This window comes from Zea mays, chromosome 8 (assembly GCF_902167145.1).
Source record: "Zea mays cultivar B73 chromosome 8, Zm-B73-REFERENCE-NAM-5.0, whole genome shotgun sequence".
Lineage (NCBI taxonomy): Eukaryota > Viridiplantae > Streptophyta > Magnoliopsida > Poales > Poaceae > Zea > Zea mays.
Window position 1 is genome coordinate 122,604,574 of NC_050103.1, and position 13,004 is coordinate 122,617,577.

A 13,004-nucleotide genomic window follows, 5' to 3' on the forward strand; every position below is an offset into this window, starting at 1 on the left:
TACTCCCTCCGTTTGTTTTTATTTGTTGTTATTGACCCATAATGTGCTTACTTTGTCTGATGTGATTTAATTATTGGCAGAAGGTATATTCTTAGATGTTAGATGTGCACAGTGTTTCCCTGGAAATTTGCCGTAATTCTGAATTGTTGCATTCCCTACTGGTCTATCATGGCACGAACTGAATAAACGATGCCTTATGGTTTGAAAATATGTAAATTAATCATGTAAATATGATATTAATTTAAAGGACCAACCAAACATAAATACTGAAGCAAAAGAGTGTTATACTATACTATTATAATTGATCACTAGGAAAGTTCACTCTGTGATGTACTTATTTACTAAATGCTTCATTAGAAGGTCAACCTTTGAGTATATGAAACTGTTCTTTTTAAAAGCTTGCACCGTGATCCTGGTGTGGAGATTCGATTGGTTTTGGACATCGTCGACGAGATCAACCTCATTGACACCTTCTTCTGATATCTCGGTGGCAACGCACGGTACGTCGAGGTCAAATGTAATTATTATTCTATACTTTAAAATTCTTTGGTGTATTTTGCTTTTTTGTGTGCCTACAAAATGTTGTTTTCTGTCTACTTATCTATATTTTTGTTGACTTATCATGCTTCAATCCCTCCTTTTGTTTGATTTACTCTTGTTTAATTTACTAAAGCATTTGGAGCTGCATTTTTTAGAACAACATTTTGTGTTTCGATCACTGAGGACAATCATCCTCTATTGTTATATATTATTGCATGTGGTTTATTGATCCATCATAGTTAAATATATTTGACTAGACTGTTTTGCTAATAAAGATTTAGCATGCCTTGTTATATTGAATTGGAATAAACATTTATATATGCAACAGATTAAGTAATATATAATAATGCCAAACTGATGTGTGGTGGGGGTATTGATTGGGGTATAAAGTTTATACGCATGCGACCGGTATATAGAGGTCGATGCTTTTTTAGATAAAATGGTAGATAGAAGGCTGCTTTTCTGTACGGAACCCCTGCATCCGTACAGAATCCTCTCTCACCCCCTTCTCTTCATCCTTCTATTCTGGATCTACCAATCATGATAAAGCTATTTATTCAAATGAGTAATACAATGAACTGAATGCCTCTTTTACTAAACTGAATTAAAAATGCAAGTTTATCTAACATATTTTCCATAAAAAAGGTTTCGATGGAACCGACTGTACTGAACCGTGAAAGAAATGCAGCGGACCGCCAAAAAAGGATGCCTATGTAAGTTATATACGAATAGTTACACAGAATGAAACCTATCAAAGTTGTGACGATTATTCATTTGCGTGTTTAATATAGTTTTAGGTTGTTCGACGACTATCGCGATGAAGATTATTATGTGCTACCACGGAAGTTCAGTATTGTCGCTCGAGTAGAAGTTAAATTCCCCATTGAACCACGTTATCGTGACAGAAAACATTTCATTTTGTCTGACATCAATGTAAGTTAACATTCACATAAGTTCCATTTCAAAATTTCAAAAAAATTATATAATCTCCATACCACTGCCTTTTTCTGCTGGAATAATATTAGGGAGCCAAGATCGAGGCAATGACAAGTTCGTACGAGACAGTCAAGCACTTCAACAATTTGCTACATGAAAAGCATGTTTTCAAGATGCACAATGTAGATTTCAGTATTAGTATGGGTGCACATCAGTTTCGACATATAAGTGGTCCAATGGAATTATATCTCACCAGACAAACTGTCGTGGAGCCGTACACAGTTCCATTTCAAATGCCGCCATTCCCAAAACATATATTCTTGAGTCTTGCAGATATTGCCGAACTACCAAATAGGACTTTAGTTGGTAAGAACGTGAAAATCTTCTGGGTAGCTTACGATACCTTCTACACAAAAAAGTAGTAATCCATTTTTCGTCGTGCTTTTGTAGACATTATGGCTATTGTAGTCCACTTAGATATAATTCATCGCACAATGTGGGGTCCATTCAGGAAGATTGTTGTCATGGATGCCAGGTATATCACGTTAATTATCGATAATATGTAAAACATGAAATATTCAAAATAGTACTAATTTATTACTCTCAACATCGATATCCTAGGTGGTCTCTACATGCCATTAAAGTTTGGGGTGACTTGCTAAACAAAAATGCACTTCGCTGGGTGTTGGCTAAGGAGAATTGTAGCATAATAATTGGGACTATGTTTCGACGATTTAGAAGGCAAGGTAATAACAATTTATGTACCAACCGTCTTTCAAACACATCTGTCATTATTTTCTTCTTACAATGATTGTAACGAATATTTAAATATGTAATTCTAGAGTGCCTCGAGTCATCTGATTATACAACAATACACTTCAATCCTTTCAATCACAATAACCATCACTTTGAACGTAAGTATTTCAAAAATTACCTGCATTGAAATTGTTGTTCACATCATATAGTGGATTACATATATAGATGTAATCAAATGTAGCATTCATTGCAGCAATTCAGAAAGCTTTGATGGCGTGGAATGATCAACAAACACACAAGAACTGATGAGTGCATTATGCACATACATCATGGAGATAGACGACGCCGAATATTTGGAGTAAGTTAATGTTTTTTATAGATATGATAAATATTCAACATCTATGATCTTTCTTTAACTCTGAAAACAAATATTTATTTAATAGGAAACATTGGATTCAGAGCACCAAGCCTTATCCAATTTCTTTAAGTCTTCAACAGCTTAAAAATATATTTGATGTAAATAAACCGATGGATAAGGATTGCTTCAACATAGCTGTTCGGATGATCGCATGTAGTGATGCCTTGTTCTTGTTGGAAAACAAATACCACTACATGGATCTACAGTTCTGTGTATATTGATTAGTGATTAAACTGTTTTCATATAAATATGATCATTATATTACTATATTTTACTAACATGGCAATAAACAGTCCATAACTAATTATGGTCAAGACCCTCGCCTTCGTGCAAAGCTAGATACCAATGTATTGGCGAATTTATTTGAATGTTGGCCTGACATGGAGTATACTATTTCAGATTGCAGCCAAGTAAGCTATTACTCCTTTATATTTTTTGTAATCTTTAATTTTGTTCTCTTAAGATGTTTGTTTAACTTGCAGATTCTATTGCCCTTTTGTTTCTTGGGTCACTTCAGTTTATATGTATTTAACATGAACACCAGAAGCATCTATATAATGGACTCCATGCCTCTACCATCATGGTTTAAGGGTAACGATCCAAGCATGCATTATATTCACAAAATACATAATATTGCCAATAATATGAATGTTGCCATGGAATTGGCTAATCCTACATGGAAGGACGATATTTATAAGTGGCGTCGTATAGTACCATCATGGGTTCCAAAAACATTAAACTGGTAATTTCTTATACCTTGAAGACAACTAAATAATTTTGGCTATATATACACGTAAGAACGAGTTATTTTAATTTGTAGGGATTTATCAGGCTTTCTTGTTATCAACTTTATGCACTCGTGGAATGGTAAAAGGTTACCCTGCATTTCCACTGTGAGTAACTGTGTAGTTCTAATTCTTGGTCAATATCATTTTTTTATAACTAATTGTCTTTATTGAATTTAATGTTGTCTTATATCGAATGTACAGACTTCAAGTGTACTGAGGACCAAATTCTTGGTAGAGTTGATGAAGTACCAGGAGAATGAATGTAATGACAATATTCCAGAAGAAATACAAAAGATTATTAAGCGCATCAGTGTTTAGTTGGCTTTAGATATACGTGATTTTATTTGTAAATACTCGAGTTTCTGATAAAAACAAAGGTTTAGAATTTTTGCTCACTTGTTATTCCTGTCCTTTTAGTATGAATTTTAATGTATATTCACGTTTGATTGTAAATTGATTTGTATATTTTATAAGATTGTGGTCCATAATATGTTACTTGTTTTTATGTAATCATTGTGCATGAATAATTTGTGTGCCGTCGCAACGCACGGGCACTTGACTAGTAACTATATATATACCAGGCACACAACAAATCTTCTCAATGTATATGGACATGAGTGTATAGCAACCATACTATTTTTAATAAATAGTGAAATCCATCTGATGATATTTAAAAAACACCTAATTTTCTAATAAGGGTAAACACCTCTCACTACTGTCATTTCTAAAGATTTACCAGCACAAATTTAGAACTAAATTTACCAATACCTGTAATCCATACATGTCATTGCCCCAGCAAAACAACAGATATACTCATGTCCACTATTCTTTAGCACATTATTGAAACCACACGTGAACCCTATTCTCAGTTTCTCACACGTCCCAGCATTAGCCTGAGCTGGTTTTGGCTTCAGCAATGGTTGGCATTGGTGGCACAGATCCTTCAGTATCAGTGGCTAGCTGGCTTCTGCATCTGTGCCACAGGTGATGCCTTAGCAAAAGTGCTAAACTTGTGTTTGCACCATAGTTACTGCCTCGAAAACATAGGATGGATGCGGTAAAACTGCATATGCAGATGCATCGCCATCAACAGTGCCTACACCTAAGACTGTCTACAACGGTTACCCCTAAATTTTTCTCCCTATATCACTTTTTTGCGTCACATCATCAACATTTCGTCCCCTACTTTTTTATCTCCCGCAGCGGTTCTCCCTATATTCTCCCCCTATACCCCACTACAACTATAAAATATCATTTCCTATACCTACTTTTCATTTACTATCAATTTTTCTCTATCTAATAAATACTCACGTGTTGACAAAACCATGCAAGAGGAGCAGTTGGCGTTACCCTACATCTGGCGGGTCACTGTGCCTCGCGCTTGTACTGTAGCAGTTGTAGCGGTGAGCGCTGCAGCATGTAGCGTTGCTCTGCACACGCTAAACGAAGGGGAGAGGGCGTGCGGCGGGATGCGCTGCGCATAGCCTAACGGGGAGACCTCGTCAATAGCTGCGGCAGCGACTGCCTTCTTCGTACGGTTGGCCTTGACCTCCTTTCGCCTTTTAAACTTCGAGGCCTTGACCAACCTAGGGTGGAATGGATGGGCTGCCGCATCGGCAGGGATCGCCATGGCCTTGACGAGCCGAGAGGGTAGGCGGCGAGGTTCTCTAGGGTGAGCACGAGGGAAACTATGAAGGCCATGTTCGTTTGATTCTAAAACCATAAGGATTAAGGTGGATTAGAAGAGATTAAAGAGGATTTTAACTTGTAGGGGATTTAACCCCCCTCAATCCCTATGGATCAGTACAAAGCGAACATAGTAGAACTTGGCATGCTGCCGCATGATGTCTACGGTGACTGGGAGTTCAAGGCCTGCGAGTTCGTCCGGCCGGTCGGGTCGACGCGAAGGGAGGTGGCAGGTGAGGAAGGCGTCCACATCGACGTGCCTGGTGGCACGCTCGCGCTCCATGTCAAGGAGGTTGGGCGCGTTAGAGGGACTGGAGGATGAAAGGGAAATGTGTCATTGGACCATTTCTAAGTATTTTGGTGATCTAGTGCCAACACAAATGATTTAAGTGTGAAACTATGCCAAATGGTGGAAGAAGTGCAAAGTCAACACAAAGGTATGATTCTAGACTTAGTACATTGGTTTGTGTACTAACATATTTGTCTAAGTGTTAGAATCAAGGAAAATACAATTGAAAATGACTTGGCTCGAGCAGCCAAGACTTTGCTCAGTCTGGATGCACCGGACTATCCGGTGGTGCACCGGACAGTGTCCGGTGCGCCAGGCTGGCGTCTGATCAAATGGCTGCTCTCGGGTCTCGACGGCGGCGTACGGCTATAAATCACGGGACTGTCCGGTGGTGCACCGGACAGTGTCCGGTGAGTCGGCTGCGGTGAAGTCGCCGCTCTCGGGAACCAAGTCAACAGCGTACGGCTATAATTCATCGGACTGTCCGGTGAGGCACCGGACTGTCCGGTGAGTCAACGGTCGGGCACGCCAACGGTCGGCCGCGCAATCTGCGCGTGACGCGTGGCCGAGCCAACGGTCGGATGGGGGCACCGGACTGTCCGATGCGCCAACGGCTCCAAGTCTCCAACGGTCGGCTGCGCCAGAATAGGAAAGAAATCCGCACCGGACAGTGTCCGGTGGTACACCGGACTGTCCGGTGCGCCAGTCGACAGAAGGCAAGAATTGCCTTCCTGGATTGCTCTCAACGGCTCCTAGCTGCCTTGGGCTTTAAAAGGGACCCCTAGGCGCATGGAGGAGAAAACTAAGCACACTTTGAGCATCCTTGATCATTCACACTCCATCTTTGTGCACTTGTTTGACATTCTTAGTGGTTCGAGCTCCATTCTAGTGAGAACTTTGTGATATTCATTTGAGCTCGAGTTTTGGCCGTGTGTGTGCGTATTTGCTGTGGATTTGTGTGTGTTGCTTCCCTCCCTTACTCTAGTGCTTTCACTTTGATTCTCATTGTAAGGACGAGAGACTCCAAGTTGTGGAGATTCCTCGCAAACGGGAAAGAGTAAAGAAAAGAAGAACACCGTGGTATTCAAGTTGATCATTGGATCACTTGAGAGGAGTTGAGTGCAACTCTCGTCCATTGGGACGCCACAACGTGGAGTAGGCAAGTGTTGTACTTGGCCGAACCACGGGATAAATCCTCATGTCTCTTGTGCTTGTTCTTACTGTGTCTATTGTGCTTCACAAGAGCTCTCCTTAACCACTTGATTTTATTGTGCTAACTCCTAATCAAGTTTTGTGGCTTTAAGTTTCAAGTTTTTACAGGATCACCTATTCACCCCCCCTCTAGGTGCTCTCAGAGGAGCGGCGTCCGACTCGGGGCGACGTGAAGGCTAGACATGGCCAAATGGCCCGCCCAGCCCGGCCCGGCCCAGGCCTGGTGAAGCCCAACCCGTTTTGGTCCCAGCCCGCCAGGCACGGTTAGAAAATCGGGCCGGGTCGTCTAAGCCCACGAGCTCGATTTTCTGTCCGAGCCCGGCCCGCAGCGGGCCTTTAGCAGAAAAAAGCGGGCTAAGCGGGCCGGTAAGCACGTTTTAGTGCAAAAAAGCGGGCTTAACGGGCTTAGAGGTAAAAAACGGGTCGTGCCGGGCTAACCCACCATACCTAGTTTCCTGTCCGAGCTCGGTCCGCTTATTCGTGTCGGACCGGCCCGGGCCCGCATAGAACTCGGTCGTGCCGGGCTCGGACCAGACCAAAACAGCAGGCTTCATGCCGGGCTCGCGGGCCTCGTGCTTATTGGCCATCTATAGTGAAGGCAGAGGAGGTGGCGAAGCCCTGGGAAGGCGGGGAACAAGGAGGAGCGGCGACGTCGTTGGGTAGTCGAGGAGGAGGGCCTGAGGGATGGGGTTTCTGCGTTCCTGCAAGTATCTATGAGTATGACCATACGATTTCAATAGAGATCTGAATCTAACGGTTGCCACACACAAAAGAAAACAATAGAGATCTATGTTTGGTTGCATGCCTAATGTGCCACACTGCCACGACTAAGGTTAGCACCTTTGCCACATCTGTGGTGTGCCTTAGACGCCTAAGATTAGACCTTTGTTTGGTTTATCTCCACGTCTAAGGTTAGGCACACCTATAAATGTGTGGCAGTTGTTTGGATTACTACCACACCTAAGGTTAGGCACACCATTAAATGTGTGGCTACTATTTGGTTTATCGCTTAACTCAATTTGTGCCACGCTTTTTTAATAGAACTGACAATTCATAAACAGTGTGAGACGTTCTCCTTGTGGGTGCAGGTCATGCCAGAAAGTGGCCAGAGGTGTTGTTGTGTTACATGAGCAATCACATGAGCACTATACTATCACAACCATAAGCACTATGCTATCACATGTACTCTGTTAGAAAGGCAGCGAAAAGAGTACCAGTCATAGAAGCACCGAGCTTATGAAACAACACACAAAATTTAGGCTAACAGCACACAAAATTTAAAAACTGTCTCCAAAGGGTCTCATTTTTCACTAGAAGCATTATAGAAAAATCTGACACTACTAGAACATTTGCAATGCAGAATTGGAGCAAAAATTATTACAGTCCAATGCCTTCCTTGCTTTGCAGAGATTCCATAATTGTAAAAGGTACTGGTGCTATGCACTATGCTCATTGGTACCCTCAAAGTTAAAAATCAACAAAAAGAGCAATGTAATAGCAGACACAACCACCAACCATATCCATCAGTTGCCACCCATCAACCTAGAAGAAATGCAAAAAATCAACTATCACACCATTCATCTCCTACATGGATCATCCTGCTACAATTGCAAAATTATCTCAAATTATTATAAGCATAAACAATAGAGCTATAATGATAGAAAGTACAACAAAAAATTACCTAGTCGATTCACAGGTCCAAATCACTCAGATGCTTTAGTACCCACGACTCAAATGTTATGTCTGATGCAGCAGATAAGAAACCACGCATACCCTTTTGATCTTTGTGTGCTAGATACGTTCCTACCATTAACTTTTGATCAGTAGTAATTGTCATATTCTCAAGCCTTTGCCACAATATTGCATCAGGGTTAACAAAAGGCATAGGCACTGGAGGTGATGGCTTCTTGAGATCATTTCGAAGTTCTACCAAAGTAGCACTGAGTTCATCTACTATCTTTGTTGTGCGACTCTTTGGTTTCACATTCCTCTTCGCTGGTACTCCCTCTCATTGTGGGCGCTTCAGTCCAGAGCTTGATGAGCTATGATCAACACTTTGAGATGGATGATGATTGGGAGATGGTAAAGTGTCAGAATCATCACCTAGATCATGCACATGCTGAGGATAGTTGGAGAAGTCACTGCACACATCAATGAAGTCACCGTCATCTCCAGGATGAGTTTCATTCATGCAAGTTGTAGCTTCCATGGCTAGAGAGCCATCAGCACTGTTGTTAATAAACAACTCTTGCATTTCATTGAAAAACTTAATAGGCTTAGAAAGGAGCCTCCTTGCCCTATCCTGCATACAGAAACATAGAGCATAAATAGAAGATTTTAGGTACATGTAGGAACAAATACATATGATAAACAGAGAAAGCACCTAGAATGCATAGTGTTGGGGCGAAGGTGAACATGCCACCCTTCGCTCAACGACATCTACTTCGCGCGTTGCACGGATGAAGACCGCATCCACAGGACCCACCGGATAGACCAAGGACGCTGTCCATACGGAGGCCTGTTCGGCCCCCTTTGCTCCAGCGAGACAAAACGAAGGCCCCGCGAAGACCACGGATCTACTCCCGCCTCAGAGCAGGGAGAGGCCCATGTAGCAGGGCCCCGTGTCTAGACGCCTGTAGGATCTAGGACACCGGCTAGAGGGGGGGTGAATAGACGGTTTTGACTAAAAACAACAATACTAAGTAAATTTAATCAATACAACAGGAGGAATAAATTTACTAGTGTCAATAAGTAAACAATGTATGAAAGACAACTACGGAGATTGAATACTTGAAGAACAATATGCAAATCACTAATCAATTGCGAGGCAATAAGTAAATGCGAGAAGGAATAGACACCGAAATTTATCCCGTGGTATCGATGATTTGCCGATCACCCCTAATCCACGTTGAGGTGGACTTCAAGCTCTCACTTGCTCCTCTATCAAGACACGACTTGATCTTTGAGCCAAGTGGACAAGAAATCACTCAATACCTCGATTCCACTAATGTCACCTTTGCCGCTCCGGCGAGGTAGGCGCGAACCCCTCACAATCAACACCGCGGCTTCTCCACAATCTTCTTGGAGAGCTCGACGGAGACAATCACCCGAGCCGTCTAGGAGGCGGCAACCTCCAAGAGTAACAAGCCAACGACGCTTGCTCGGTGTATCACCTAGTGCCTCAAGAATCACCAAATGATGCAAATGCACTAGAAACCCTCAATCTCTCACTAGAATGCAATCTCAAGCAAAGAGTGTGAGAGAGTGAGTTGGAGGATCACAAGTGAGCTCAATGTATGCAAGGAATGGCCAAGAGAGGTCTCACACACGAGCTACCCTTCTATTTATAGTCCCCCATCTAATACCAACCGTTATGCACAAAAGGGGGCAGTTCTGCGCACACGCGGACCGTCCGCGCCCTAGGGCCGGACGGTCCGCCGTACACCATAACGGCTATAATGACCGTTGAAACATGTCAGAGCAGACTCAAAAAGGTGGGTCCGGACAGTCCGCCCATCAAGGCCGGACCGTCCGCGACCTGGCAATTTCAAACACCCGAGCCTCGGATCAAACGGAGTTAACACACGCGGACCGTCCGGCTATAAATCCCGGACCGTCCGCGACTTGAGACAGTACTGTCCGGACTGGTCCCCCGGACCGTCCGTAGTACAAATCAATAAAAACACACAGTCCCTGTCCAAAAACGAGTTAGACACATGCGGACCGTCCGCGCCTCACAGGCGGACCGTCCGGCTATAATTCAGGGACTGACCCGAAGCCACCTTCCTCTGGTCAGGACTGCGGACGGTCCGGCCCTAAGGCCCGGACGGTCCGCAGTGCAAAAGAGCATAGAGTCAATACAAATGGTCAAACCTCGGACCCTCTGAAGGATCGCGGACGGTCCGCCCCCAAGGGCCGGACAGTCCGCGCGACCAAGACTTCTCAAGTTTCAAACACGCTTTTGAATGAACTTTTTAACTTACGAAATGAGAAGCGCTGTTAGTTCTCATGCAAATGCAACTACTTGATGCTCTATGAGGCACTAAGTTTTACACAGGTCTAAGTCATTGACCCCTCTTAATAGTACGGCTATCTAGCCTACTAATCCGGTCAGGTATCTTTTCTAAACTCCTCAAGACCGGCAAAAGTAAAACCTATATTATACCTTTGCCTTCATCTGATCCACAACCAATGCGTATGACTCTTCAACATTTCATTTCTATGTGGTCCAACCCTGCATTCTTATTACTCCAAGAATCGTTAGTCCACAAGTAGTTGTCATTAATTACCAAAACATTATCAAAGGGGCCTAGATGATTCACAATCTCCCCCTTTTTGGTAATTGATGACAACACCACATAGTATATTAAAGAGAAGTTTAGTTTCTCCAAATCTCTCTCATACCAAAGGTATATGATAGATTTTGGAGATGAGTTTCATAGGACTTATCTTGATTTGAAGTTCTGTCCAAAAGATAGATAAATCCCAATAAAAAAAAAACTCAGTATGCAAGAAGGGCTCCCCCTAAGTGTGTGCAGGATTATTTGAAGTTGAAGATATAACACACATAATATATTTGAACTTGATGGAGACTTTCCTACAATCATGGTTATCGAGGCATACAAGAGATGATTCGTAGAATGAGCGCAGTAATTATAATCACATCTCGATTAACCACACACAGAGTAATTTGAACTAAAACATAGTTCATCCCACAGAATATTACAGATAATAGTCCACAGACATACGACATAGAGTTAATAGATCAAACCAAGTTCCAAATGCATAAGACATAAACTAAAGCGGCATGAAAAAGTAAAATGCATATGCATGATCTTAATGTCCACATAGAACCACCAACTCCCCCTGAAGGAGACGCCTGACAACTTCTCATCACTTCTTCTCTCCCCCTTTGGCATCAATTGCCACAAAGGAGAGGCCTTACTGATCACTCGGCGGAGGATGCATGTTGTAATAATGAGTGCTGAAGGTATCAAACAGGGAGGAGAACTGGCCAAAGTCCTGCTGGAGCTGCTGCTGCCTCTGACTTATATCATGCAGGTTGTCAGTTGTAGAAAGATTGTCAAACTGACTGGAGAGAGCACCCATGTTATCTTGAAAACTTTGTTGCATATTATTCAGCCTTGACATGATGGGATCAGTGACATTAGTGTGAATTTGATCACGAAAGTCAGAAAATTCAGAGTTGAGCGCATCCCAGTTGCTGTCAAAGCGAGACTGCATGTCATCAAGGCGGTGATCCACATGTGACATCAGGCCATCAAAGCGAGCATCAATATGAGTCTCCAGCCCTTGCTGCATATTGTGAAAATAAGGATCAAAGTATCCTGGAGCAGGCTCCCAATAGTGCTGAGGCTGAGGAGGAGGTGGAGGAGGAGGCATCTGCTGTTCCTCAACATTAGGAGCTGCTCCACCCGCATAGCCAGGGTCTTCCTCATCATCTGGGAATGGAGTGAGTGGCCTGGTGAGGAACCCTATCTCATTCTTAAAAGGCCTGAATGGAGTGTGAACAATCTCACATGGGCCCTCAAATCTTGTCTTGGATTTTATGAGAGCCATAATGTAGGGAGCATAAGCCAAGTTTTGATTCTTGTCCATCTTTAAATCATTAAGTTGCCTCATCATGAAAAGAACAATGTTCATGACTTCACCATTCATGATGTGCTGGATTATGTTTCAGAACTTATCTCGAATTTTGCTCTTATCACCACTCTTGGGAAGAATGGTGACTCTGGCAATCTTGTTGATGACAGCAGGATGATGTCTGAGTCCTGCTGTTTCTCCAAACCTCCTGGGTATACCGAGCCTGGCTGGCTCATAAAACTGCACAAAATCCTCAAAATTATCTTCAGTATAAAGATCCACCCCAGCAGAAATGGTGCCATAGTTCAGACTGTTGGCAGCGGCAAAGTCAGCAAAAGAAGCAGAATACCGCTTGAAGCCAGTCATCCATGTGATAGATTCTTCTGCAATATCAATCTCTGAGGTAGCCAAGAATTGCTTAACTGCCATTTCATTGAAATCAGTGCGCTGCCCCATAAACTGATATAACCCACATGTTTCAAATTTGGGAATGAGACCCTCCATGACTGATTGACTGAGCAAGAAGGACCAATCAATCACCTGATGCTTATGAAAGTTGGTATCCACCAGGGTGCCCCAAAAGACATCAAACTGCAGCTGAGTGTGGAAAAACTGAATATTTGTATCTGATGGCAGAGCATACTGGTTCACAGTCCGTCTGGAACAGTACTCAGCCATAGAAAATCGCCGCTTGGGATAAGTCCATCCTTGGATATCAATGGGATAATCTGGATGAACATGAAGAAAATCTTCAGCATCCATGGATTCAGTGCCC

At 42.8% G+C, this 13,004-nt stretch overlaps 1 protein-coding gene and 1 pseudogene across 2 annotated transcripts; one reads left to right on the forward strand and one right to left on the reverse strand.

Moving 5' to 3' along the window:
- Positions 1-2,841: 2,841 nt before the first annotated feature.
- Positions 2,842-3,948, forward strand: LOC103635806 (uncharacterized). 2 transcript variants are annotated; one of them, XM_020543353.1, is made up of 4 exons: positions 2,842-3,060; positions 3,133-3,392; positions 3,471-3,543; positions 3,640-3,948. In XM_020543353.1, exons 1-4 carry the CDS (start codon positions 3,031-3,033, stop codon positions 3,754-3,756), a joined length of 480 nt encoding a protein of 159 aa, XP_020398942.1. In that variant the 5' UTR covers positions 2,842-3,030; the 3' UTR covers positions 3,757-3,948. The 2 variants fall into 2 exon arrangements, with proteins under 2 accessions (XP_020398942.1, XP_020398941.1); XM_020543352.1 differs by having other exon boundaries at positions 2,842-3,392.
- A 4,239-nt stretch (positions 3,949-8,187) lies between these two features.
- LOC103637231 (uncharacterized) overlaps positions 8,188-13,004 on the reverse strand; it is a 31,728-nt pseudogene continuing 26,911 nt past the window's right edge.

What these genes read in the sequence shown, in the direction of transcription:
- LOC103635806 (XM_020543352.1), top strand. Translation starts at nt 3,031, where the DNA reads ATGGAGTATACTATTTCAGATTGCAGCCAAGTAAGCTATTACTCCTTT. An exon ending in GTTCCAAAAACATTAAACTG is followed by an intron (nt 3,393 to 3,470) that starts GTAATTTCTTAT and finishes TTTAATTTGTAG; the next exon opens with GGATTTATCAGGCTTTCTTG. An exon ending in GGTTACCCTGCATTTCCACT is followed by an intron (nt 3,544 to 3,639) that starts GTGAGTAACTGT and finishes TCGAATGTACAG; the next exon opens with ACTTCAAGTGTACTGAGGAC.